This window comes from Populus trichocarpa, chromosome 1 (genome assembly GCF_000002775.5).
Source record: "Populus trichocarpa isolate Nisqually-1 chromosome 1, P.trichocarpa_v4.1, whole genome shotgun sequence".
NCBI classification, from domain to species: domain Eukaryota; kingdom Viridiplantae; phylum Streptophyta; class Magnoliopsida; order Malpighiales; family Salicaceae; genus Populus; species Populus trichocarpa.
The window spans coordinates 34,333,012-34,358,220 of NC_037285.2; the positions used below are offsets into that span (position 1 = coordinate 34,333,012).

Here is a 25,209-nt window from a genome sequence, read left to right on the forward strand (position 1 = left end):
TTTCATTTAAATTTAATTTAAATATAGATTATTTTGAAGACACTTGGATGGCATTCCAGTAGGCCACCTGATTATCGTAACTGCACGACAAACAGGGGTCAGGAAATAGACAAGTGGACTTTAAGATCCAGAACTAGAAAGCTTACTTATTCAGAACACAAAACTAATGGGCCCAAACCAAAACCATAACCCAATGGAAACTGTTTATCATTTCACAACCAGGAAGGCCTGCAATGATCCACACAACATCAAAGCAAAAGAGATAACTATATTACCAGACGTTAGCTCAGGATGAAAAATAAACCATAATGTTATGCCATCATCCATGTATAAGGAAAAGGAAGGCTGAAAACAATATTTGAACACGAATTATAAAACACAACCAACCACACATCATCGAACATTTGAGTTGCCTTTGTCAGATAAGCATTTAAAACCATCCTCCAATATAAAAATTAACGAGGCCAAAGATAGGAGAGGGGTCTCCCTCTTTCACATGCCATGACATGATCCAGGACAGCATCTTGCAGTTGTTTCTCAATATCTTCAATGGGTTGGCAAGCATCAATGACCTGCAATCATATCAGACCGACATTTAGTGTTCAGAACAAGCTTCTACTTTGTGGGAAAGGAAGCTAGGGAAATGAAAATGAGAGCGAATTTATATTGTAGAACAGTATGAGGGCGGTAAGACACTTAAGCCAGCAGTAATTATAACTTATATGCATTGCTTGGGAACTTCCGCGTAACTTCAAAAGTGCCCATGTTAGGTGAGAAGGATAATGAAAGCTTGTGTTAAATAAAGGCTTCAGGATTGAAGGTGATAACCGATAGCATCAAAATCAAGAAGCTATATGCAGGTCTGATTATTACAGTAAAAAGAAAGAATTACCTTCCAGGAGGAATCACACAGGGCCTGATAGCATTTTGCAACTTTTTTCTGAAACTCAAGTTGCTCGTATCTTTCACCTCCGTAGCCTCCTCTTTCAGCAGCTTTCTGATGATTTAGAATTAACATCATAGTTTTAGGAATTATTCGGAGAAAAAAAGATAGTTCACCAAGTACAGAAGCCCAAATCCTGAACCTTAATAATGAAAGAAACAAAGTTTTCATTTCATGTTCTAAGTCAATGATTCTAGATGGAAGAAAGGAAACCAATATATTACTATCCATATTCCAGCAGTTAGGCAAACTTCATTCCTATCAGTTAAACACCATTTAAAAATGGTGTATCTACAATATTGATTATGCCTCGTGTCTTCTGAGTGTTCATTTACTATAACTTTCCATGACCCCCTAGAAGATCTATGTATGTGGTGTGTGTCTGACATAATATACCAAACCAGTCTTATATCAAATGGCCACACAAATGCTCATGGTATTTTTTGATATAGCTATAGGCACTCAACTGCAATTAGAAACCATCAAAGCCAGTTAATTTTCAGCAGGAAAGTCCTGCTAGAAGAAAAGGTCTGCTTTATTAGGGGTGTCTCAGTTTCTGACATCTAGAGTGATCATGTTTAAACCTTAGCAGTATTCCACGTCTAGAGAAAATGGTTGTGGTCTACAGCTCACCTCTGGTGGTATGTCAAGGTACAAAACAATATCCGGAGCCAGCAAGCCAACCTCTGGTGCCTGCAAATTAAGATCATCTCATTGAATTCACCTTGACAACCACAAAAGACAAAGCACCTTTCAAAAAAAACTCAATTTGAATTCACCTTGCACCATTCAATATCAAGTCCTTTTGCAGATGAAAAGGCCACTCCAGAATAAGAATAACGGTCAACAACAAGAGTGGTTCCATTTTTCAGTTGAGTTTCCATCAATGATCTGCAAAACCATTCCAAATACATGTTTTAAAACTATGTGAGCCCATGCTTATGTGACATGTACCACTCTTTTTCCCATACAACAGATTTTAAGAAGATACAAGTGCACTTTCATGAATAAGGGCAAAATTTCTGGGAATCAAAATTCTGGGAAGTGAAACCTCAACAGTTACTCTAAACAGCAAAGCGTATCATCATCCAAACCTCAAGAACATGGTTGTGTCATCGAACAAGCCATTATGCTAAACTTTTAGAACACATTTCCAATGAAATCTTATTTGATCAAATTTTGAGCATCAACCACGAATTCAAGGAAGCTTAATATAACAAATCTCAAATATTTAACCGTCACCAAAAGAGGATTTTTTACCTCCTGCTAAGAAAAGTGCTTCAGTCTATTTCAAAATACTTCAATTGGTACACGCAAAAAATAGACCTGAAAGGGAAGCAGGTAAGCTGAAGACTGGCCAAGTTTGCCTTGGCCAGTAGTTGGAAAGAAAGAGGGTCTTGGGGAATAAATCTTCAGTTTTTTCCTCTTTCGATTACTCGCCAATTCTGACTGAGGAGAACAGGGCCATTCAGTAGTTATATTTCTTGGAATTTAACTCTTTAAAAAATAGGAGGGGGGGGGGGATTATGAAACACACTTGCGCATGCATTTTCTTATTGTTTTTGTCAAGCTAAAGGAGATTTAGACAATGGATAACCCCTAATAGAAACCAAGGTGGGTACAAAATTGCTTATTTTTTTGAGATGCACATTAAGAATGTCCCAGATAGCCTGGAGAAACCAAGAGAGTATACTGCTACCTGATTAACCCCCCCCCCCCCCCAAAAAAAAAAAAAAAAAAAGCACCAAAGCTAGAGGTCAGCTTAAATTCTCATAAATATAGGCAATCCATGCAACCCGTGATAATAAAACATACCTCTTTTCCCATCTATTTGCACTGAAAAGGAGATGGATCGTGCGGTCATCCAAGTGTGACTTGTTCGAAAGATATGCAGATATCATTTGTCCAACACTAGTACTCCTATCAGGAAATCTCCATAATTCAGTCGAATGCCCTAGTCCCTCCAAGTAAGACAGTAATCTACTAGATTGTGAAGTCTTTCCGCTACGATCCAATCCTTCTAAAACTATCAAGGCACCTCTTGACTCACTGCTGCTAGCCCTCAGGTTGCAATTACTACTGGATTCCATTCTTATTGAGCTAACACAACACTTGTTGGGATGGTCAAGGCCAAAACTCAATAACCTCCTTGCTGTTAAAGCCCTCAAATTTCTAAATGCAATGTATGTAAAAATAGGTTAGATAATAGCATATTGACAGTAAAGGAGAAGTTTCAAATCCCAAACAATCGCAGTTGCTCTTATAACTTAAAAAAGGATAGGAAAAAAGAAGCAAAAAATAGGTGAGAAAATATATACATACAAAGCCTTGGTAAAATAGCAGGCATGTATCATGTCCCTCCAAACTTAATAGCCTATACAGTCAACAAAGCAAATAAAAAAACGTTGGGTTTAAACCCAAATCACTAACTAAATAAAGGCAATCAATCTCAAATCACGTTGTATTCCTCCTTCAACGCCTAAAATAGCTTTCCATCATTTTAGATCTAAAGGCACCTGATTTTAGTTTAGTTTAGTTGCCCGTGCTTGTGGAGTTGAGCCTAGCCTGCAAATGAAAAGGAAGCAAAGCAAATCCAGAAATTACAAGTAATAAATTGTTTTAAAATGAATAAAAACCTAATTAGAGTGAGAGATCGAACAAAATTGACATGAAATTAAAGGAAAAAAGAGATCAAAAGACATACCGTAAAAGTGAGTTTTGATTTTCCAAAAGCTTCGATGGGCTATTGAGTACCGGATTCAAATTGGGAATTTTTTTAACATCAGAAGCAAGAAACGGCGCGGAGAAAGAGAACGAGATGTGCCTGCAGTGAGAATCAATATCACCTGCAAAAATAAAAATCCACAACAATCACGGGATATTTTATCTTCTTCCCGATTCTCTACTATCTCAGTCTCTCTTTTTTTGTTGCAGTTGCAGGTGTGAGCGGCGTTGGATGGTTGTCGCGGTGTAGGTGTTGGTGTCGGCTGGTGGTGTCAGTTGCGCGGAAGAGGCTGCTGTGGAGGTTGTTTTGGAGGAGATCCGTGGTCTCTGTTTTATGGAGAGAAAAAAAAGTGTCGGTTTTGAGGCAGAGACCAAGGAAAGGAAAGAGGCGGCTCTGGTCAGCGGAGGTCGGTTTTGCTGATGGTGGCTGGTTTTGGGTTGTTGTGGCTGATGGTGTTTGGGTCACAGTAGCTCACGATTGAGAGGAGATGGCGAGAGGAAGATGGAGATTGTATGGTCAAGGGCTGGTGAAGGTGGCGACTAGGGAGAGAAGGAGGCTGGTTGCTGTTGAGGATGGCTCGTGGCGGGAGCAAGAAGACTGCAGGGTGATTTTGATTTTTTTAGTCTAAAAAAAAAACGTTTTATTTTTTTTTTAGGGGGGGTGTTTGGATTTTGAATGTGGCAGCGAGAGATCAGGTGGTATGTACTAGATACATGGCTGTGATTTGCCGTGGATTGTGCTGATTTTTTTTTTTTTTTAGCAGCGTAAAAAAACATTATGACTCAATATCATTAAAAAAAATTAAAAAACATAACATTAGCAAAATCAAGTAACTTATCAAAACTCGCAAGTAGAACTAATAGGACAATCATTATTTTATAGATAGCTTATAATATACTGCGGATTTATTATTTTTTTATCATAAAAAAAATATCAAAACGATGTATATTTTAAAAAAAATAAAATAAAATTCAAGATTATGATCATTGACTTGAGATTCAAAAATATTAAAAAGCAATGAAAAAAAAAGGTCAAGCCAAACCTGATGAACCTGTTGAATTCATGACTTGAGACATGATACCAAGATAACTCAATAGAAAAAAAAAGATAAATGAAGAAAGAATACCAATTTTCAAAACAAAATTAAAAACAAAATTCCTTCAAGTATTACCTTAAATGTCAGGATGCAATCAATAAATTTAATTTAATAAAAAACTAAAATAGAGCCAACCATATTTTTCATCGGAGAAAAAATATCAAAACGATACAAATCTGGTAAACCCGGGTTAAACTCTTAAATCCGCAATCCATTAAATTCTTGACCCGAGCTCAACGCCTAAAAAATTAAATGTTGGATGATGAAATCAATTAATTCAATTCAATTCAAAAACAAAATTTTTTTGGAAAATCTAAATTTAACAAAGACCAAAAAAACTAAAAGTAAAGCGACCTATACTATTTTAAAATTGACTACAAAAATTTCATAGAAAACGAATAAAAAATAATAGGAGGGGAAAGGATGGAAAAAAAAACTTTAAAAAAGTGAAAAAACCACAAAAACCCGTGTCCATGTCAACTTCATAAATTAGAGTCAATTTTTAAAACCTATAAATCGTTAAATTCTAGACTCAGACTCAACTAAGAAGTTTAACACCCATCCAATTAAATGTTGAAGAATGAAATAAAAAAAATCTTGCAAGGTCAAAAAAATACAATAATAAAAAAAAGTTAGATTTGACAGGAAAAAAAAAGAATAATGAAATTGCCAAACAAAAACAATTGCAAAAACCATCCAAAAAAATAGCAATAAAAAGAACATGAATCAAATTTGATAGGTGAAAATATCTATTGGGGTGAAATTAAAAAAAAAATCTTAATTTAATAAAGTATTTTAAGAAAAAAATTGCAATAAAGAGAACAATGTTGAAATTGGAAAAACCCTTTAATTCCATAAATTATTTAAAAATTATAATGAAGAGAATAAGGATGAAATCTTAAGTATAACAAACCCTAGGGGTTGACTTGATATTTTTTAAGACCAACATGAAAATCAAGTAGGAGAGTGGGGGAAAAAACAAAAGGCTACATACGCCACTTCAACCACTATTGAACTAGACGCATCGCTTATTTGTGGAAGGGATGTTAAGATGCTTGATCATCCTGCACCCGGGATAACCCTGCATAAAGAAAGGTGGAAAAAATAACAATGCTTAAGGGTCAATAATTTAATGGCAAAGGATAAAATTGAATAAAAAATCAATTTTTAAAAAAACTGAGTCAACCCATGTTAACTCGACTACCTTGCAACCTGAGATATGAGATGGGGATAACCCAATAAAAAAAATGTTGAACAAATCACAAAACTCATAGCCTAATAAGTCAATGTCAAACAAAAAAAAATCTAAAAAAGAGTTTTAAAAAAATGAACTTATACTAAGTAAATCATTAAAACTGGTGGACTGGATCACGAAAACAAGACAACCTTATAAAAGGCAGAAATAATTACAAAGCAAAACCCTCAATTATAAAAAAAATAAAAAATAAAAACAATGAGGACTAAATCTTACACCAAAAATAATTGAAAGAAACTAATTAGAGATTAAATTGAAAACAAAATAAATAAAGAAAATGATAGAAAAGGAGTAATGAAAAAAAAATGAGGATCAAAATTTGAATAAAATAAATTAAAATTCATTGGACAAAATCAAAAAAATAAAATAAATGCAAAGGATAAAAAAAAAAGAAATTAAAAGAATGAGGACTAGATTGGATACAAAAAAAGCACATTAAATAAAATGTGAATATGGATAAAATTGAAAAAAAATAAACTTTAATAAGCATTAAAATCAAAGCAAATAGAAATAAAAAAAAAAATGAGATCCAAACCCAAAACAAATATAAAATGGAGGACGCGGCTAAATTTTTAAAAGTCTAGCACGAAAACTAAAGCCAAGAGAGAGAAATGAAGGGCAGGAGAAAAAACTCATCTTCACCGAACCGCCGCTCGTCTTGGCAAACACGCCACCCCAACAGCTGCACCACATCCTTATGCATCGGATGAGACAACGATTGGGTTTTTCTAGCCACCATAATTGTCCTCATGTGTCTCTGGAATAGCACAGAGGACCCTGACGTGCCGACGCGTGCATGGCACGTGTCAGCATATTTTACTGATTTATTAATATTTTAATAAGACGAATTACAAAAAAAGCCCCAAGGGCACACCATTATTACAAAACAACCATGGTGCAAAGACAAAAATGTCCTCCGAGGTCATTCTTTAAATTTGAAAAGTCAAAGGTTAACTACGTAATTTTACTATACAAAAAGAATACAAAGACAAATAAAACCCTCTCTGCAAGGTCATTTTTCTAAGCATTAAAGGGTATAAGCGTTATTTTACTATGCAAATAAAAAAACACAAAAAAAAACCCTTAATAAAATACCCCCTTTTTTTAGATTTCAAGGGCAAAAGAACATTTTTACTGTGTATTTTTAAAGTTAAATTAAAAAAATATATCTGATCAATCCATAAATGACATTTAAATCCCTTTGAAAAGACAATTTTACCCTCAATGTTAAGGCAATTGTTAAGAGCAATAAATGATAAAATCATTATTACACTACTTAAATCCATATTCATTCTTTTTACATGCTACAGGAAAATACTAAGTCCTTTTAGTTTCTTTTTTTGTAATGATCTCTAGTCTCCTCTTTGCCAAAAAAAAAAAAGAAATATCCTCCTTTTGGGCAGTGTTAAGTTTGGGTATTTATATGGAACCAAAAGTGAGAATGTTCGATAGTGATGGCATATCCATTTTGTACTCTTGTGTATGAATGTAAAACCCAGCCCGACAAGTTGACTCAGGATCTGGGTGACCCAAGGCCTTGGCCAAGTTTTAAATAGTTTAAACTCAGGCTTGCAATTAGCGTAGTAAAACCCGAATGACCCGTCAGGTCAACCCTACTCGGGTAACTCAATGTAATCTAGGTAAAACTTGACCTTTATATATATATATATATATATATATATATATATATATATATATTAAATAAAAAAAATAAAGTTAATTTGTGAATATTTTACCTCATATTTTTTTTATATATAATATACATCCTCATTAAATGTTTCTTAACTTTTCCACGTGGAATAGCTATATATATAGCTTATATTTACATGAAATGTTTCTTAAAATTTTCATATGGAATACTTTTATATATATATAGTTTCTATTTATATGGATTATTTTTTCATGTATGATAGTTACATATAGTATACACACATAAAATGCTTATTAAATTTTCCTCCTTCAACGCCTAAAATAACTTTCCATCATTTTAGATCTAAAGCACCTGATTTTAGTTTAGTTGACCATGGTTGAAATATCAAGAGCTTTAAGAGTGGATTTGAGCCTAGCCTGCAAATTAAAGGAAGCAAAGCAAATCCAAAAAATACAAGTAATAAATTGAAGCAAAATGAATAAAAACCTAATTAGAGTGAGAGATTGAGCAAAATTGAAATGAAATTAAAGGAAACAAATATCAAAAGGCATACCTTGAAAGTGAGTTTTGATTTTCCAAAATGACTTGAGAATGAGCAAGTTAATAACAATAGAGAAGAAGGAGCATAAAAGCTAGTGTTTACACCATTTAGGAAGCAACAATGGTGAACTCGAAAGGAATCAAAGACGACTCCATGCTAATAGCAAGACTAACATGTAATGAGATAGAATTATTACTTATGAAAAGGGAAAATATTATTTACTATAAAGAATAAAATGTTCCATCATTCTTTTTTATTTCTTGTTCTTTATTATTTACTATAAAGAATAAAATATTATTTACTATAAAAAATATTATTTACTTATGAAAATGGTGAACAAGCAAGTTTTGATTTTCATGCTTTTTATGACCTTAGTTTCATCATTCTCTTTTTATTTATTTAATTGGTCACCTCATATCTTTTTATTTATTGTTTTTTTATTAAATTTATTTTTTTAAAATAAATTCTATTATTGAATTAAATATAATTGATTTATTTAACACAACAAATGCTCATTTCATTTTGTTTTATTCAACTTACTATTTTAGGACGTTGCTCTTGCGATCCATGCGAATTCTTCTAATGTTGTTGTCCAAACTTTTATTGTTGGGTTTGAATCATCTCAATAAGCTTTTTTTACGATGAACGATGTTCATAATGGAATATTGTGGGTTTCCAATAATTTTTTTTTCATCTTTTTCCGGGGTATGATATTGATGACTCATTTTTTTTAGTTAATTGTTGTCAAATATTTTTTTTATAATTTATCTACTATTATTCTTATAGTTAAAATTAAATTATTAAATTACTTATTTTTATTAGATCCAATGGAATTAATAACTCAAATATCATATTTTTATTTATTTATTTAAAAAAGTTATCATTATCTAAATATCCGTTTTGCGTGCTTAAAATATTTTAACCGGCAACCGGCTGCTATGAAGCGCAGGTCATCGATGTTGTATTGTTGTTTATATCTAGTAGCTTCCAAAGAAAAGTTAATACACAAGAATGCCCGTTATACGCAGCTCTTTCCATCCAATAAATCACTTCTAATAGTCCACGTCATACATTACTATCCAATCACATTTAACTCCTGAATCCTTAATGTACTTCGCACGTGACACTATCACCGCCACTCATTATTAATTTGCTAATTTTGCCCAGAGAAAAGACAACCTAAACTAGATAGTAATTAATATTCCATCCCAAGCACTGGTATTAGATCCCACGGGTGAGATATAAGCACATTAAAACCGTCCAATTATAAAAACAGAAAATCCAACGGCCGCTATATGTCCAAATGACCCTATTTATAAGCAGGCAGTGACAAGCAGACTCTTCCAAACTCTTCTTTTCTCTCTAAAATAAAAAATTGAAAAAAAAGATGTTCTCTCTCTCTCTAGGTTTTTTTCAGAGCGTTGTCTCTTCGACTCGTGATCTAGTTTCAACCGTTGATTTCAGTTAGTCAAAGTCACTCTTCTAGTTGCTTCGATTTGGCTAGATTCGGGGTTTCGTTAATATAGGGTTCTGTTTTTATGATTAGTTTCTGTAAATCTTTCGTTAATTAGTATATATCGTCAGCTTCTAGTGGGGTTTGTGTCGGTGAATCGTTTCGCATTCATTGAGCAGCGAAGAGATAGCAACTGGTAAATGTCTTTTTAGTGTTATTAGGGTTTTGTTTCTCTAATTTTATATGATTGGTCTTGCAATTAGGATTAAGGTTTTTTTTTAATTCCTATATATTTTTTTGTAATTTTGAACGGATAAATTTGAAATTTACTGAAATCCTTATTGACTTGAACTCTAAGCAGCTCTAATTTTGCGGTTTAATTTTAAGTAAGTTTAAATGTTATTTATGGTTAATTTTACCCATATTTTTGTTGCTGGGAGTAATGGGGAAATCGAAAGGGAAGCAAAAATCTTTTTCTTGATTCATTGTTTTTCAAGACATGAATATTTCAACCCAATAAAGTAATGCAATTTAGAAAATTGTTTTGCAGTTAAATTGTGTAATTGTCGAGAAGTACAAGTAGATAATGACAGTATTTAAAATTCTCGGGGGATAATTTTGTTCCCATGATTTATTTATGCAGAGTTGGGTAATTAAACCAACCCACGAACAAAAGAAGTACTGGATTTTAGTTATTGGCTAAGATGATGGCAAAGAAAGGTAAATTCAGTGGAAGGTATCATAGAAGTAGATTTCACACAGCAGGTGAAATTGAGGGTTCTGCTAGTTCAGGAAGGATTGACACGGAGATTACAGTATCTGAGGGTTCTAGTGCTCCTGGGCGGAAATTTAGCAAGTTAAATTCCAACAAAGAGGACACTTTTGGTGTCCCTGTGCAGATATTTTCTCCATCGCACCTGTCACCATCTGAAAGGAAGGATTTAGAACAAAGGTTGAGATGGGAACTTGAACAAGTAAGGAATCTCCAAAAGAGAGTTGATTTACAGAGAACAAATGGTGTTACACTGTCATCTTCCAGTGACATTCTTAGTTGTAGCAATGGAACAAATAGGCCTCGGATAGAAACTTTTAGGAAGTCTTCGGTTATGACCTCTGGGCCTGGGAAGAAAGTGAATCTGACAGGACAGTCACGTGTATGGAATAGGGGTAATTCAGGAAGGTTTAAGTCTGCAAAACAAGTTTCAAGACAGACAACACCAATCACTCCAAATATAATATTGATGAAACAGTGTGAGACGCTGTTGAAACGGTTGATGTCTCATCAATACGGTTGGGTCTTCAACAGCCCAGTTGATATTGTGAAGTTGAACATCCCGGATTATTACACTGTTATTAAGAATCCAATGGATTTGGGAACCATAAAGAGCAAGATATCTTCTGGTGCTTACTCAAGCCCTTTGGAGTTTATGGCTGATGTGAGGCTTACTTTCAAAAATGCTATGGTGTACAATCCACAAGGGTCTGATGCCTACATTATGGCAGATACTCTTAATAAATTTTTTGAAATGAGATGGAAAGCTATTGAGAAGAAATTACCAAGGGCTGGTGGTGAAGTTTTGCAGGAAAATTCAGGTCCTCACGAAGACTTTGAAACTGCTGAAACATCTCCTGCAAAAAAGAGAAAAGTAACCTCTTTCCAACATGACATTATGCCAGAGCCTGGAAAGCGAGGAATGACAGATGAAGAGAGGCTCAATTTAGGTAGAGAATTGGAGTCTTTGTTGGGAGAAATGCCTGTAAATATTATTGATTTCTTGAGGGAACATTGTTCAAGTGGGAGGCATGGTGGAGAGGAGGAAATTGAGATAGATATTGATGAACTCAGTGATGACACCTTGTTCACATTGCGGAAGCTCCTAGATGACTATTTGCAAGAGAAACGAAAGAATCAAACCAGAGGGGAACCTTGTGAAATAGAGGTATCTTACTGTTGGCTTACTGGTTAACCAGAACTCTCCTGCCTTTTTTGTGTATGACAGCAATTGTCTATTTTTGTCACAGCTATTGAATGAATCTGGGCCAAGCAATTCATCCATGCAACAGAAAAAAGGTTATTTTCTATTACACTTTGTCACAGTTGATGATAATCTGCTTTCAGGCTTGCACATTGGAACCTCTTGTTCACTTGATTCTGGTGGGCTGTGTGTTTAGGGAATGACCTGGGAGATGAGGAAATTGACATTGGTGGCAACGGGCCTCCTGTTTCAAGCTATCAACCTGTGGAGATAGAAAAGGAAAAGGATACAGGCCATAAGAGCAGCAAAATCAGCTCAGATAGCTCCAGTGGTAAAAAAAAGTTTGCCCTTCTATGTTTTTTTTTTGTTTGTGCTTCAAAATTTTTGTTTTATATCCAAAATCTTGTCCAAGAATCCCCACAAAGGTGAAAGAATATGCACGATTGATGTGTATTTGGAAGAGAACATGTTAATGAGTACTCGTTTAGAGTTCTAATTTCTTGCTCACTAAATGCTTCCTAATAGATTTATGTTCTTACTGATGTTTTTGAATACTGGGGAGTAAACCTGTGAAGTTGAAACTTTTAAGTGAAGAGGGATGGAAATAATGAAACTAACTTGGAGTAAGGGTTATGGAAATTGCAATTGTCAAACTTCTTTATTTCATAGATATGCTTCAGTGAGATTTATGGTTCTTTATCTTTTTTTTCCTGTCAGATCATGTACTTTAATTAGTTCCTAGCTTTGTTGTTAGAATCATCTTTCAAGGTCTGGGTACCTGGATTTACCCCCCTGGGAGTTTCCCATCATCCATTATCCATCATCATTTACATGTGTATGAGTGATTTAAGGACAGGAATTCACCTATGGTATTGATTGAAAAAATGTGATTCTGACGGTCCACTGTGGTAATGGAAAATTTCGGTTAGGAGACGGCTTTCCTTAATACACTGACAAGCAGTGATGTCATATCAGTAACTTAATGCAACAGTATTGCAAGAAAATTAATGTTTTCTTGCTCACAAAAGTCTACTCATGTAATGAATCATTTCGACTTCCAAAGAGAATTTTTGTTTAAATGTTTAAATTAAAGGGGAATATAATTTGCCTTACAAAAGAATACAGGTCATACTTGTCTATTTAGTCATGTGAAAGAGCTTTGTAATTTGTTCTTCAATTCTTTTCAGATTCAGATTCTGGCAGTTCTTCTCAAAGTGAATCAGATAATGCAAAAGTTTCAAGTCCACCAAATGCATCAAGGGTGAATTGCTTGTTTGAATAATTTTGAATATTCTTAATTCTATCTTTGTTAAACATTCATGATTTGGATAGAGCAGTCTGTCTTGTTTTATTTTCTGTTTGGAAAATGTTATTTAATTTCCCTTTTAACTTTAGGTTTCTGAAACCTTGGTTTGTGGAGCTCGATTAGGCAACAAAACAAATGCTGGTGCTCAGCTCGAGAGGAATCGTGAGTATTTGTTACTAAATCCTGCTTTCTTGCATGTTCCAAAATGCGAGTAGAAATAACACTTCAATGTTTAATAGTTCTTGTTGACAAGCCTTAAAGAGAAAAGCTGAGCCTTGGAATATATCATGCATATCCTTGCTTTAGGCTGCCACATCATTATTATTGTTTGATAGTCCTTAGGTGAGAGATAATTTATCATACATGCTTAGCCTTCATTCTTGTTCTGATGCCAGCTCTTTTAGGGGAAACGAAATTGAACTCCACTATTAGGTATAGTTTCTATTTGGATTGTTCTGAAATTGTAAGCTGATGCAAATTCTATTTGAGCTCATGTATACCTGAATTGTGTTTTAAAATGTTAAAAAGCTGCAATTGTACTGAACTGCGCATCTGATATTCTCAATTTTTCGTCGAGAGAAAAATAACAAGGTTGAGCTACATGTCTATAATATCTTTCTGAGCTCATTGAAGGCATCTTGCATGCCCTCAAATTTTTACGTTGTTTTTCCTGGTGTAGTGCTGCAAATTTTCTTACCTGTTTTTATCCCTAAAGTTTTCTAATTGGGGTCCTGTACAGAATCTGTCAGTGGTTTGGATCAGCTCGAACAGACTTCCCAGGAAAAGCTGAGTTCTGTTGAGTCTGATTGCCAGCAAGATGGTAAGTTTAAGAGGATGGAAGGACTTTTCTTTTTGTTTTATGTTTTGGGGATCTTATCACTAATCAATTCATAAACATCTAAATTCTTAGGGGAAAGTGCTCCAAGTGATAGCCAGGTCTCTCTTGAGAAGCGTATTAGGCATGCTTTGATCAAGAACCGTTTTGCCGATACCATATTAAAAGCTAAAGAGAAGTCACTTTCACAGGTCTGGCACAAATTTTTCCTACCTTCAAAGTTGACCTTTTTGTTCATGTGCAGTGTAATAATATTTTTTGGATTTTATCTCATTTGATTTTATCTTGCTGGAATCAGGGTGACAAGGGGGATCCTCAGAAATTGCAGCGGGAGAGGGAGGAACTTGAACTGCATAAAAAGAAAGGTTCTGTTCTGAATTGCCTTTGAACTTTTCACATCATGTCTGTGGTTCTGTGTGAATTCTCTTGGTTGCATGTTTGGGTGAACATGTGGTGTGCACTATATCAATGTGTATTTTAATTTATTAGCATCTCCAAGCTGATGATGTATTCTTGTCTGGCCAGAAAAAGCGAGGTTGCTTGCTGAAGCACAAGCTGCCGAAGATGCTCAAAGGCAAGCCGAGGCAGCAGCTGCGGCTGAGGCTAGACGGAAGAGGGAGCTTGAAAGAGAGGCAGCGCGACAGGCGTTGCTGAAGGTAAAAGCATGAAGTTCATGCTGCAGAACTGTAGCTTCTTCATCATTCTGTGTTCTGTATTTTATTGGAGTATGTTTATTGTGCAGATGGAAAAGACTGTTGAAATTAATGAGAACTCTCAGTTTCTTGAAGACCTGGAAATGCTCAGGGTTGTCCCTGCTGAGCATGTACCAATCTCTGTAGATGAGACGAGCCCAGATCCCTCACAAGATGGCTTGGGTGGGTTCAAGTTTGGGGCGTGTAACCCCTTAGAACAACTTGGTTTGTTCATGAAAGATGATGAAGAGGAGGAAGAGGGTGAACCGTTAAATGTTTTAAATCCTTTAAATGAAGTAGAAGAGGGAGAGATTGACTGAACTGTGATTCTTTGTTTGTCATGTTGAATCAAGAAGCAATGTTTTGACCTCTTATCGGGGAAAAATCACCGCCTAAGCAATTCTGAATGGCTGTCAGGCCACTAGGGTCCTTTACTTTACAAGATGGGCTCTTGGATATAGCGAACAGGACCATGGACAGCCTGGATGTATAAATATTCTACTCATGCACGACATGGGATTTTACCCTGACACAAGAGCTTGTGTGTAGGCCATGGAAAGATTGATCTGGTGCACTGCGTCTGCCCAAGAGCATAAAGACCTTTGTTGCAAGCAGCAGAGAGTTGTGTTGAGACTCGGTTTTATCTAAGAGAGAGCTGAGTTTGGAACTACGTGAACCCAATATGGTATCTAATGATTACAGGCTATAAGTTACTTTCTTTGGGTGACCTTGGAATTTGGTGGGAAGTCTGTTTTCTCTATGTAGTATTGTTGTTGGAATTTTGTGGTTGAAGGTGATGGGATCGCATTTGGTAGATTGTGTTTTGATGCTAATGGTGGTGTAATTGATCTTACTATCAGTTCTATGGCTTTTGGGTTGGTGTGCAATTGATATAGGTGGAGTGGATTATAGGTTATGCGAACCAAAAACTTATGTCCTTTAGGTTTTTGATCAAAGTCTAATAGAGGCTGAGGATAATGCGCTGGGATTCTGATGCCTTCAATGTGATAATGTGAGAGTTCAGTGTAATGTCTGTGGACAGGGAGGGGGATTGCAATTATATGGTGATGCCTGTAAGCTTGCTTCTTCCATGTGCTAGAGTGGCCAGAATGTCTACTGACCATTTGGAGCAACAGTATGGAATTTCTGGTTCCTCTGGATTCTTGGCCTGGTTATGTAGAAAGCCTATGCTGAGCATTTTTGGAATCTGGTTTCTTTTAAGTCTTGGAGGGCTGTTAGTATGTTGTTTTATTCCAGTGTCTTCTGCTGAACGATCACATGTATCATATTTGCTGCGAGTTCGGTCTTCTTTTTAAAAAATTGGGAAAATGAGAAAAAATAAAATAAAAATATCTTCAACTCTCTCTAGAAAAAGAAAAAAAAGAAAGGATTTGTGCTCAAAATAATCAAAGAGATTCTTGAAATTAAAATTATTTGCGATTCTTCGAATCATAAATAGATTATAAGAGATTTGTACTGTTTCGGAGTATAGTGGATTTTGATTTTAGATGTTTTTTAAAACTGTTTGATTAAAAAAATATATTAAATTCATGTTTTTTTCTTTTATGATTTTGATGTTTTTATATTAAAAATATATTCGATACATTTTAAAACTCTTAAACGAAAAGTAAAAGCGTTTGCAACATAATACTGAGAACATGCGAAAACTCTTATTTATAACTCTCCGTTCTCATTCGATTTTAAATAACCTATATTTATTACCAGAGGAGATTTTATTCTCTCTCCACATTAATATATATTTTTTAGTTTTATTTATATTTTTTTAGTATTAGATTTATTAAAAATTAAGTTTTATATTTTTTTATGAGATTTTTTTAGTCTCATGATTTGAAATGATTTGAATTGTGTGGTTAACAAGTTGATTTAAATTTTTTTTTTAAAATTTATCTAAAATTAGAATTTATAATTTATTTTAATTTATTTTTTATAAGGTTATTTTTATCGCATGACTTGGATTACATGTTTAACTGATTAACTTTGATTAACTCGAGTTGTATTATTTTTAATTTCATCTTCTAACACTTATTAATTTTACTATTTGGGTTACGAGTTTGACAAGTTAACCCGGGTTGATTTATATTTGTTTTTTTTATTGATTTTTCTTCAATTTCATCTTTTAACTTTGAATTTATTAAAAATTAAATTTTATAATTTATTTTAATTTATTTTCTAAAAACTTATTATATTCTTATGATCTAATATGCAGATAAAGAAGTTATTTCATATTAATTTGAATCATTTTAATATATTTTTGACTAAATATTTATAAAAAAATATTATTTTAAATATTTATTTTTATATAACTATATTTTAACTAGTTATCTAAGTTATTCTAATTCTTGTATAGATTTTTTTAAAAAAAATATTTAGAACACATATATTATTTTATATTAAAAAAAAATTAATTCCATCGTTAGCATAATACGGGTTAAATTTCTAGTCAACCCTGAAATAATAGCGAACGCTTTAAAACGACCTCGTTTTTTGAATTCCTTTTTCACAATCCCTTGTAAACCTTGAAGCTCTCAATTCCTCGAGAAGCACGGACGAAAAAGGCAAAAGAAGTGAGAGAGAGTCTCTCACCAAACGCCCCCCTTCCCCTAACACCACCACTACCATCACCAAATCAATCTCCTCCCTCTCTATAAAATCTCTCTCTATTTTGTGTGTGTTAAATCACTCTCTAAATTCATTAAAAAAGAGGTTCAAAAAATAATGGAAACCCTAATCAAATCACTCCCAGACCTCCCTATCCTCTTCTCCTTCTTCCTCACCATTTACCTCGCAGCCCATTTTCTTGTTTTCCGTAACTGGAGTCCCAAGATCCGACCCGAAGCAGCCAGTTGCTTAATCTCTATATTTCACGGTACACCGGCGGTGTTTTTAGCGACGCACGCACTATTCACCAACCCAAACCGAGGTTTCTCTTCCTTAAACACAAAAACAGAAGCCTCGGTCCTTGACTATAGCATTTCCTACTTCTTAATGGATCTTATTCACTACCTTATTTTCTCACCAAGTGACATCCTTTTCATCGGGCATCACTTGGCAACTCTTTTTGTATTCGTCACTTGCCGCTACCTTGTCGCTCGCGGCGCCTACGCGGTACTGATGCTGTTGATTCTTGCAGAGGTGACTAGCGCGTGTCAGAACGCGTGGACACTTGCCAATGCGAGGAGAATCGATGTGGAGTTTGCTGCCAAAGTGTATGATTTTTTGTCTCTGCCATTTTATGCCTTTTATTCCGTCGTTAGAGGGATTTTGGGGCCTTATTTTGTGTATCAAATGGGTGCGTTTTTTATTAGTGGGGTTGATGGTGGTATAATTCCCAAATGGATTTGGGTTTCTTGGTTGTTTGTTGTTGTAATTGCTATTAGTGTTAGTATTTTGTGGGTTACCAATTTGTGGGTTCAATTGTACAGAGAAAGGAGTGCTAAATTGGAAAAGAAATCGACATAAATTAATAAACTCAAATTTATGTTTTCATTTCTTCATTTTGGCTCAAGAAATTTCCCTTCATTTTACATTTTCAATGCAAGCAATCTATGATTTATGTAGCAATTATCTGTAGGGCTCTAGGTGGTTAAGTTGATTTGTTTACTAGTTATTATCTGAAAACTTTTCTTGTGAATGCAACTCTGATATACATAGACGGTGTTTGAATGTGTTTAAAAGTGTGATGTTGATTGTTTTTTTAAGTGTTTATTTCTCAGAAAAATATCAAAATAATAGTAAAATTTAATTTGAAGTTAAAAATTTTTTAATTTTAATAAAAAAAGGGTGAAATCACTTCCAACCACCTTCTTATACAACGTGACAGGTATGGCCTTGTTTTTCGAAAAACATTAATTTTTTTTTTATATTTCGAATCATTTAGATATATATTGATATTAAAAATAATTTTTAAAAAAACCTACAACTAAAAATTTAACTATGGTGTTGGAGCTGGCCAACAAGAAAGCTGTATAGATTAATGAAGTGGGTAGGAGTGGCTGGCCCAGGCTTTAAAAGGGTGGTTGCATGATTGGGAAATTTTCCTCAAAAAGGGGTTGAGTATGGGCAGATTGGAATGGCAGTTGCATCGTTTTGTCCTTCCTCTCACGGCATTTATGTTGATGTTCAAAATGGGTGGGCAGGTGCTAAGGTTTATAGATGTTGGATCCCCACTTTTATATGACCAAACTGGTATGGAATTTGGTAACAGCTGAAACAATTTGAGCAGCTAAGAACAGTTTTGGCTGCAGAAACCTCAATGAATCACAGATTTTCGTTTTGTAATAAATTAGACGAGTGAAAAAGAAGAGCAGAACTGAATTAGAGTAGTTTCAGAATTTGAGCTAGGAACTAGTGATCTAGTCAGGGAAAATAATTGTACAGGTACTTGATTTCTGATGGGATTAGTCAAATGTGGGAAAGATTAGATCGCCCGTGTCGAAGGGGAAGCAGGCAAATGTAGTTGGCTTTTTGTATCCAACCTGTGATCTTTACGGCCTCTTGTTCTATAGAATTCATAGCTGGAAATAGTAGCAGTCTTTAGAGTCAAAGCGGTGGTAAAGCTTTTCTGTTTTCCAGGATGAATCTTACTATTTCTCGGTATTGTTGTGAGTAGAGTGGCCGGTTGGTCAGAATGTCTAGAGGACTCAGGACGTCGATCTCAGGACAAGACAGAAACATTATGTAACAATGACAATCTCGTGGGTTGAGAGTTTTTTCTCCTTGCATAATATTGAGATTTAAAGGTTTTGATTTGAGGCAAATTTAATAAAATGTATTTTGAATTTGTAGTATAAGGACACAATTAAAAGAAAAAAAAATCAGACTGAAAACAAAGGTATAGTTCCTTTCGTTCATGTTTTGGTAATTGAAATTGAGAAATGAGAGAAAATTATCGGGAAATGATAAAGAAAAGAAAAGGTTATTGTTGATTAAATTGAAGTAAAAAAAAATTAAGTTCGATATTAATAAGTGAGGAATATTATTGAAGTGTTTTTGATGATTTATTTGACTGGAGAAAGCAAATTGGGGCTCATGAAAATGAAGTTCTTATTGCAAGATGGGTTTTTTTAGGGTGACTCGTGACTTCCCAACCTAAGGTGGTTGGCATTTTTATAGTCAAAGATGCCTTGTTTGTTTTATTTTTTTTTATAAAAAAAAGTTAGCGAAAAAAAGAGAGAAAAGAAGGTCAAATACACGAATCTGGGCATATAGGCCCATGCGTACTTGGCTGGCCCTTCTTTATTATGGGTCTGGCACTAGGTGTGCTTTTATAAAAGCTTTTTTTTTATATATAATTTTAATTAAGATTCATTAGAGTAAATAATTAAAAATATGTTTTGAATTATTTTATTAAATATCATTAAATTTTTATTTTTTTTAATATAAGATTATAGCATTTTTTTATTTTAGTAAATATTATTTTTTTAGCTATTTTTTTTTTATAATTTCATATGTTGTCTTTCTTGTAGATATTCTTTTTATTATTGTATAATTAATAAAAAAAAAATATTCCATACGGTCCAAGTAGTGACAAGAGAGAAGTTTATTATTCATATATTTTTTTATATATTTTTGCAAATACTGTCAACTCTTGCTTCTATAATTCCGATGAAAAAACAATATTCTCATAATTTTTTTTTTTAAAAGGAGATAAATGAGTTTTAATTAATGAGATATATTTTTTTAATTTTTATTTCAAATTGTTCATTCTTTTTATATTTATTTTAATTGCTTTCAATTTTTTACATATAAGAAAAGCTATATATTTTTTTGCTGAAAAAAAATAGCTAGATTTGGAGGAGGAATTATACAAGGTAAGCATACCAGTCATTCCTGGAGTTCAAACAGGACATCAATAATTTAACTCTTCAACAGTAGCTTTTGGTGAGAAAATTCCCTATACCATACAACAATCTTGAAGCATGGTTCAGAGAAATTGTAGAGTGGAAATCGAACTAAGATGTCTACATTGCACGAGTAAGCTCTTCCAAAACCACGAGAGATGAGTTGTGAGAATGACAGCGAGGAATCATGACCTCCAAGACCTATGCAAAATGTTGATGATATTAAAGTGACTCCAGAATTCCTTCCATGGCGTTTCATAGGAAACAAAGAATCCGAGGCAAGGTTAGTCCTCAAATCCAGACACTTGTTTACCAAAAACAAATAATAAGATTATGTTCTGCTGACACGCAAAATGCAAGGCAACTGTAGTTCAAATAAAACACAAACTGTGGCAAGGCTTGAAAACAACATTGCTGGACACTGGAAAAGACAATACCTACCGATCAGCAATGACTTCTGCACAAACTGAGCCTGACTTATTGTCAACGACATCTTATTTTTAATACAGCTACAGGGCGCCAGTCTAATATAGTTCTCAGAATTTACACTGAGTTGTGTGAGGATTGATCAAGAGAAAAATTTGTAGCCCTTGGCATTTAGTATGATAGTCCGCAACCCTCCAATAGGTGACAAAATCATCAATAAAAAGCCAAGTATAATGCAGATCTGAAATGGAGAAAGCAGGATCAGGTTTGAGGAGATGAAAAGCATATCAAAGTGTGGTGTGAAAAATTAAGCATTGAGCATACCCAGTTGGTGATCCATGATAAGCTGAACCTCTTAGGTTTGTAGATGGCCAGCCACATGATACAAGGGAGCTGAAAATGAAAGGAAAGAGATTCAGGAATTGGAACTGAAGCATCCTTGAAAAGTCCGTAAACTAAACAAGAAATTTCTGCAACTAAATTTCATTTTTTATTGCACAGGACAAGAAACTAGTGCTTACAAAGTAAGTTGTTGGGGCAAAAGCAAATCCTCCGAAGAATCCCAGAAGACCACCAAAGAAAGGGAAGCAGATGCCAACGAACATTGTAAACGCTGAAATCAAAATCGAAGTCTCAGTTTATACGAATTAAACCAGACACTTCCGAAGTGACAACACTGGTGAAATTTACTCACCAACATATATATTGCGTGTAATGAATCGAAGCTTTCTGGAAGGCCTGAAATGCAACTTCTTTACCAGCAATGTTTCTAGCATGTCAAATACTGGAATTGCATATATCTGTTGTACAACAGAAACAAAATAATAATAAAAAAAAAATTCAGGACAAATTCATGTTAGTTTTGCTATCATGGTGATTGAACTGCTCATGAGACATGATCAACTGCATCAAATCAAACCTGATAGCTTCCGATAACGTGGATAACGACGAACATGTTAGCTGCTACGATGAGCCATGTTGGTTTTTCTAACGATATGAGTATGTTATCTTCGACTTTATTACCGAACATGTAATACCCTATCAGAGCAACTGGGAAGTAGCACAATGCTACAACTATATAGGCAACCACCACTCCTTTCCACATTGGCCCTTTCGATGGCTTGCCTGGTTTAGATGGAATTGTTGCTTGAATCTCTAACACAACGTTGTGCCCAGCATAGGCAAAAGCTACATCGCCCAAGGCAGAAAAGAAATTGAAGACCGTTCCAGAAGTTGTCGAGGCTTTGTAGCCATAGTCGACATCTGGCTGAACACCTTTGTGGACAGAAGCTGACCATGCAATGGTAGAGTAACTGCAAAAGATTCATTACACCAAACACGATTGTGTTTGGTCACCATCAATTAGAAAGTACAAAACAAGAAGTAAATGAATTCCTGTGACTCTTTAAGAATTCTCTGTTGCATTAGGTGTACCCTGTAGGAATGCTTTTCATTTATAACACAGGAGGCTGCAGTCTCTGGCTAAGCTGATCGTTATTTTTCGAATTCATAATGGATTATGCTAAACGGTTGCCTCATTGATTAATTTCTAGAAATCATTTAAGCAATTCGTCCCTCTCATTTCCATCCTATCCTCTTCAATTTTCCAGCAGAGAATTTAGAATTATGTATTGCAAATCAAAGAGGGTGGTGAATTGACTTGCGGCCAACATACCTCAAAGACATGACTGCAGCAGCCAGTGAAACACCAGAGATGGAGTTAAAGTTGGGAAGATGAGAAAGCACGAAATGAACCGAGGCGAAAATCATGATAAAGTAGGTTAATTTGATCGGTGCACAGTCTTTGCACACTAAATTGTGGATCTTCTGAAGTGATTTTCCTCCAGTAACCATGTAGACTATGTCAACCCCTACTTCACAAATAAGCTGCTGGGGCACTACTATGTAAAGACCAAGTTTTTCACCAAAGGCATGCTGGCCAAGCTCATGGTATCGGTCAAATCGTTTCCCAGGAACCATCTCATGCATCTCAACCATTTGCCATAGGGTGTACAAAGTGATGGTCCATGAGAGCACAAGAATTACGGTACCAGGGCCCCTGGAATCAAAGATGAAAAAGACCTGAATTACCAATCATGCTGTCACAGATTAAGACTAATTCCATTTTCTAGAAAAATTTAAAGATTTAAGGACAAATATGAATCAGGCAATTTCACGACGATGCTGACGAAGACACATACCATCCAAGATTTGCCATTGCATATGGAAGACTGAGGACACCAGCTCCAACCATGGCCGTAACATTGTGGAAAGCTGAATACCACCATTTTGCATTTCTCGAGGAAGTGATTGGAAGCCAATCATCAATCTCTTTCTTCCTTCTATCTGCCTGTCATTCACAATATCACATCTCCTTGTTACTTTCAATAACAAAACTGCAGTGTTAAAAATTGAGTAATCCAATTCCAAGTACATGCTAGATAGATATTCCAGAAAATAAAAAAAAGGTTTCATGACTATGATTTGTTGATTGATCACAGACTCAGGATCTTGGTTCCACAAGCTAACATGATTTGCACTATCCTAAGGCATATTGTATGTAAAGTAACCTCCTATTTTTGCTTCTAATAACTTTGTTATCCTGCATCCTAGCATAGCTCAGCAGAAATATTTCTGTTACAAGAAGAGGTAAGATCCTAATGGACAAACAAAGCCTGCTGTAACTTCACATAGCAGAGTCTAGCTTTCATTCCAGATGAAAACATGTTGTTGTGTACGACAGGAGAGGGACATACTTCTGATAATTCCTCGGGGACATCAGGTTTTTGATTATCAGGAACTTGAGTACCCATTTCTGTGCAGGCTGAGAATTTTGTGACAAATGAAGATGACAATGAATCTTTGGAAATAGCAATATATAATTAGGAATTGCGAGTTAAGGAAATATCGAAAATGACGATGACTTTAAAGGGAAACCGTTCGCCAGCTTGATGACAAGCAACATAATCCAAGAGAATTAAATATAATGGATCTTTTTTAAATGGAAATATATACTGCAAAGAGCAGAATACACGAGCGGTATCTTAATTAACAAACAAATATCATACTTACCTTAAATTCTTTTCTGTATAGATTCTTCATTCTCTCTTCCTTTTTTTCTTTTTTCTTTTTTCATTTTTCCATTTTGTTACATATTCTATTGTAATGTTTTTGGCACCCTGCGTGCATTGAACATGAATGATTTTGGCTTTGGAAGTCCAATGTATTTCGTATTTTTTTATATAGAATTTTATTTTCAGCTCAGTAAAACGTTTTCAATTTTGCATTGAAAAAGAAAAACTGAAAAAGGAAAAACCATTTTCAGCACACCCTAAGCGCTCTTGGTCAGGTGGGCAGGCTGTTTTGGCTTGTTGATATTGATGTTGGTCGGCATTCATGCACCTAATTCTTGCAGCCTTCTGCTAAACAAGATAGAAAAAAAAAACATACACAGCATTTAGATGCTGCAATTTGCTTGTATTTCCCGCAAAGAGGTTAATGACATTGGCCAACTATAAAATTCGTCATTATTATTCCTCTACTTTTCAAGTAAAATTAACCATCAAATCCTGTCAACAGCTGGGGACCCTAAATGCTTTCCATGCAAACACAGGATCACCATTTTTGCAACATGGCGGTGATATTCCTATCAAGGAATCGCCACCTTCTTAGGAGTATCTGACCGAGGCCTTTGGCGAAGTGGCAGGCAGGCCTTGAAACTGTCGAACTTCTTTTCTATTTATCTATTCTGCCTACTCCATCTGATATAATTTATTATGCTTGCACTCACACATGGCGCCAAACATTGCAATGGTGGAATCTTTGGGAAACATACAGCTACCATACGTTTAAGGTTATAGTATTAGTAATACTGACAAATCTGCTGGTGTATAATCAACAGCTGTATGTTTGCTAGCACGTCATTTTGAATCAAATCCTCATTGATATCTGATCTACAAAACCACGCTGTCCCGTTCCTTACTATTTCTGGGCTAAGGTCAACTTATTCTGCAATCTCTATCTATGACAAGAACAGCCTGCAGTTTCCTGGAAATCTCTTTACATATCAATCTTTCTTTTCATGGCTGCACCAAGAATTCAAACAAGGATGTAAGAAGGAAATATTCTTTATCGATACGGCATGCTATTTTTTCCATTCATCCCAGCAAGGTTTGTTTTAACCACAATTAAAAGCAACTCAAACACGAACACAATCAAATACCTGCTACTATATGGTTATTCTCGCTCTCGTCGAGATAAATCGAACCCCATCCTGTGTTCCTGCTTATTTATACGAGATATTTTAAAAAGTGAATATCCTTCTTAGTAGCAGCAGGGTTTGGAGAAAGAATATGAAATATATATATATTATCAAGAATGAGAAAAATAATATTACAAGAATAGAATACTTATGCATATGTAAATTCAAGGGCTAACCACTGAGTCAAA

The 25,209-nt window shown here is 34.7% G+C and overlaps 4 protein-coding genes across 14 annotated transcripts; 2 read left to right on the forward strand and 2 right to left on the reverse strand.

The window, feature by feature from the left end:
* Nucleotides 1-250: 250 nt before the first annotated feature.
* Nucleotides 251-8,038, reverse strand: LOC7456211 (thymidylate kinase). 5 transcript variants are annotated; one of them, XM_024594436.2, is made up of 8 exons: nt 3,648-4,318; nt 3,460-3,508; nt 3,266-3,317; nt 2,759-3,115; nt 1,723-1,834; nt 1,577-1,636; nt 893-997; nt 251-572 (listed from the first exon to the last, which is right to left on the reverse strand). In XM_024594436.2, exons 3-8 carry the CDS (start codon nt 3,295-3,297, stop codon nt 456-458), a joined length of 783 nt encoding a protein of 260 aa, XP_024450204.2. In that variant the 5' UTR covers nt 3,298-3,317; nt 3,460-3,508; nt 3,648-4,318; the 3' UTR covers nt 251-455. The 5 variants fall into 5 exon arrangements, with proteins under 5 accessions (XP_024450204.2, XP_024450215.2, XP_052310014.1 ...); XM_024594447.2 differs by having other exon boundaries at nt 3,262-3,317; XM_052454054.1 differs by lacking the exons at nt 3,460-3,508; nt 3,648-4,318 and adding an exon at nt 8,022-8,038.
* Nucleotides 8,039-9,547: 1,509 nt separating this feature from the next.
* LOC7456210 (transcription factor GTE8) lies at nt 9,548-15,832 on the forward strand. Of its 2 annotated transcripts, none has more exons than XM_024582928.2 (11): nt 9,548-9,860; nt 10,215-11,604; nt 11,687-11,735; nt 11,837-11,971; nt 12,828-12,901; nt 13,036-13,108; nt 13,686-13,766; nt 13,857-13,972; nt 14,080-14,146; nt 14,307-14,437; nt 14,524-15,832. In XM_024582928.2, the coding sequence occupies exons 2-11, from the start codon at nt 10,369-10,371 to the stop codon at nt 14,791-14,793; spliced, it is 2,232 nt and encodes a 743-aa protein (XP_024438696.2). In that variant the 5' UTR covers nt 9,548-9,860; nt 10,215-10,368; the 3' UTR covers nt 14,794-15,832. The 2 variants fall into 2 exon arrangements, with proteins under 2 accessions (XP_024438696.2, XP_024438694.2); XM_024582926.2 differs by having other exon boundaries at nt 10,308-11,604.
* A 1,097-nt stretch (nt 15,833-16,929) lies between these two features.
* LOC7467697 (TLC domain-containing protein At5g14285) lies at nt 16,930-17,988 on the forward strand. Its single transcript, XM_002300049.4, has one exon. It carries the CDS (start codon nt 17,210-17,212, stop codon nt 17,951-17,953), a length of 744 nt encoding a protein of 247 aa, XP_002300085.2. The 5' UTR covers nt 16,930-17,209; the 3' UTR covers nt 17,954-17,988.
* A 2,294-nt stretch (nt 17,989-20,282) lies between these two features.
* Nucleotides 20,283-25,118, reverse strand: LOC7467696 (lysine histidine transporter 1). 6 transcript variants are annotated; one of them, XR_008059539.1, is made up of 9 exons: nt 23,517-23,800; nt 22,962-23,110; nt 22,436-22,819; nt 21,680-22,073; nt 21,455-21,560; nt 21,282-21,373; nt 21,085-21,153; nt 20,776-21,001; nt 20,283-20,535 (listed from the first exon to the last, which is right to left on the reverse strand). XR_008059539.1 is itself a non-coding variant. In XM_052454065.1 (9 exons), exons 2-9 carry the CDS (start codon nt 23,860-23,862, stop codon nt 20,903-20,905), a joined length of 1,323 nt encoding a protein of 440 aa, XP_052310025.1. In that variant the 5' UTR covers nt 23,863-24,845; nt 24,983-25,118; the 3' UTR covers nt 20,640-20,902. The 6 variants fall into 6 exon arrangements, 3 of the variants coding, with proteins under 3 accessions (XP_052310025.1, XP_052310028.1, XP_002298599.2); XR_008059538.1 differs by having other exon boundaries at nt 20,523-20,576; XR_002977446.2 differs by having other exon boundaries at nt 20,523-20,638.
* Between the last annotated feature and the right edge of the window lie 91 nt (nt 25,119-25,209).

Bases quoted from the DNA above. Each gene is read 5' to 3' on its own strand.
- LOC7456211 (XM_052454054.1), bottom strand. From the start codon at position 3,297: ATGATACATGCCTGCTATTTTACCAAGGCTTT. The intron at 1,835-2,758 runs GTATGTTTTATT...ATGGTTTTGCAG, and splicing joins GCAAATAGATGGGAAAAGAG to ATCATTGATGGAAACTCAAC. The intron at 1,637-1,722 runs GTGAATTCAAAT...CTTAATTTGCAG, and splicing joins TTGATATTGAATGGTGCAAG to GCACCAGAGGTTGGCTTGCT.
- LOC7456210 (XM_024582928.2), top strand. From the start codon at position 10,369: ATGATGGCAAAGAAAGGTAAATTCAGTGGAAGGTATCATAGAAGTAGA. The intron at 12,902-13,035 runs GTGAATTGCTTG...TTTTAACTTTAG, and splicing joins GTCCACCAAATGCATCAAGG to GTTTCTGAAACCTTGGTTTG. The intron at 14,147-14,306 runs GTTCTGTTCTGA...TTGTCTGGCCAG, and splicing joins TGAACTGCATAAAAAGAAAG to AAAAAGCGAGGTTGCTTGCT.
- LOC7467697 (XM_002300049.4), top strand. From the start codon at position 17,210: ATGGAAACCCTAATCAAATCACTCCCAGACCTCCCTATCCTCTTCTCC.
- LOC7467696 (XM_002298563.4), bottom strand. From the start codon at position 23,573: ATGGGTACTCAAGTTCCTGATAATCAAAAACCTGATGTCCCCGAGGAA. The intron at 23,111-23,516 runs GTATGTCCCTCT...TGTGAATGACAG, and splicing joins TCCCCGAGGAATTATCAGAA to GCAGATAGAAGGAAGAAAGA. The intron at 22,074-22,435 runs GTATGTTGGCCG...AATCTTTTGCAG, and splicing joins GCTGCAGTCATGTCTTTGAG to TTACTCTACCATTGCATGGT.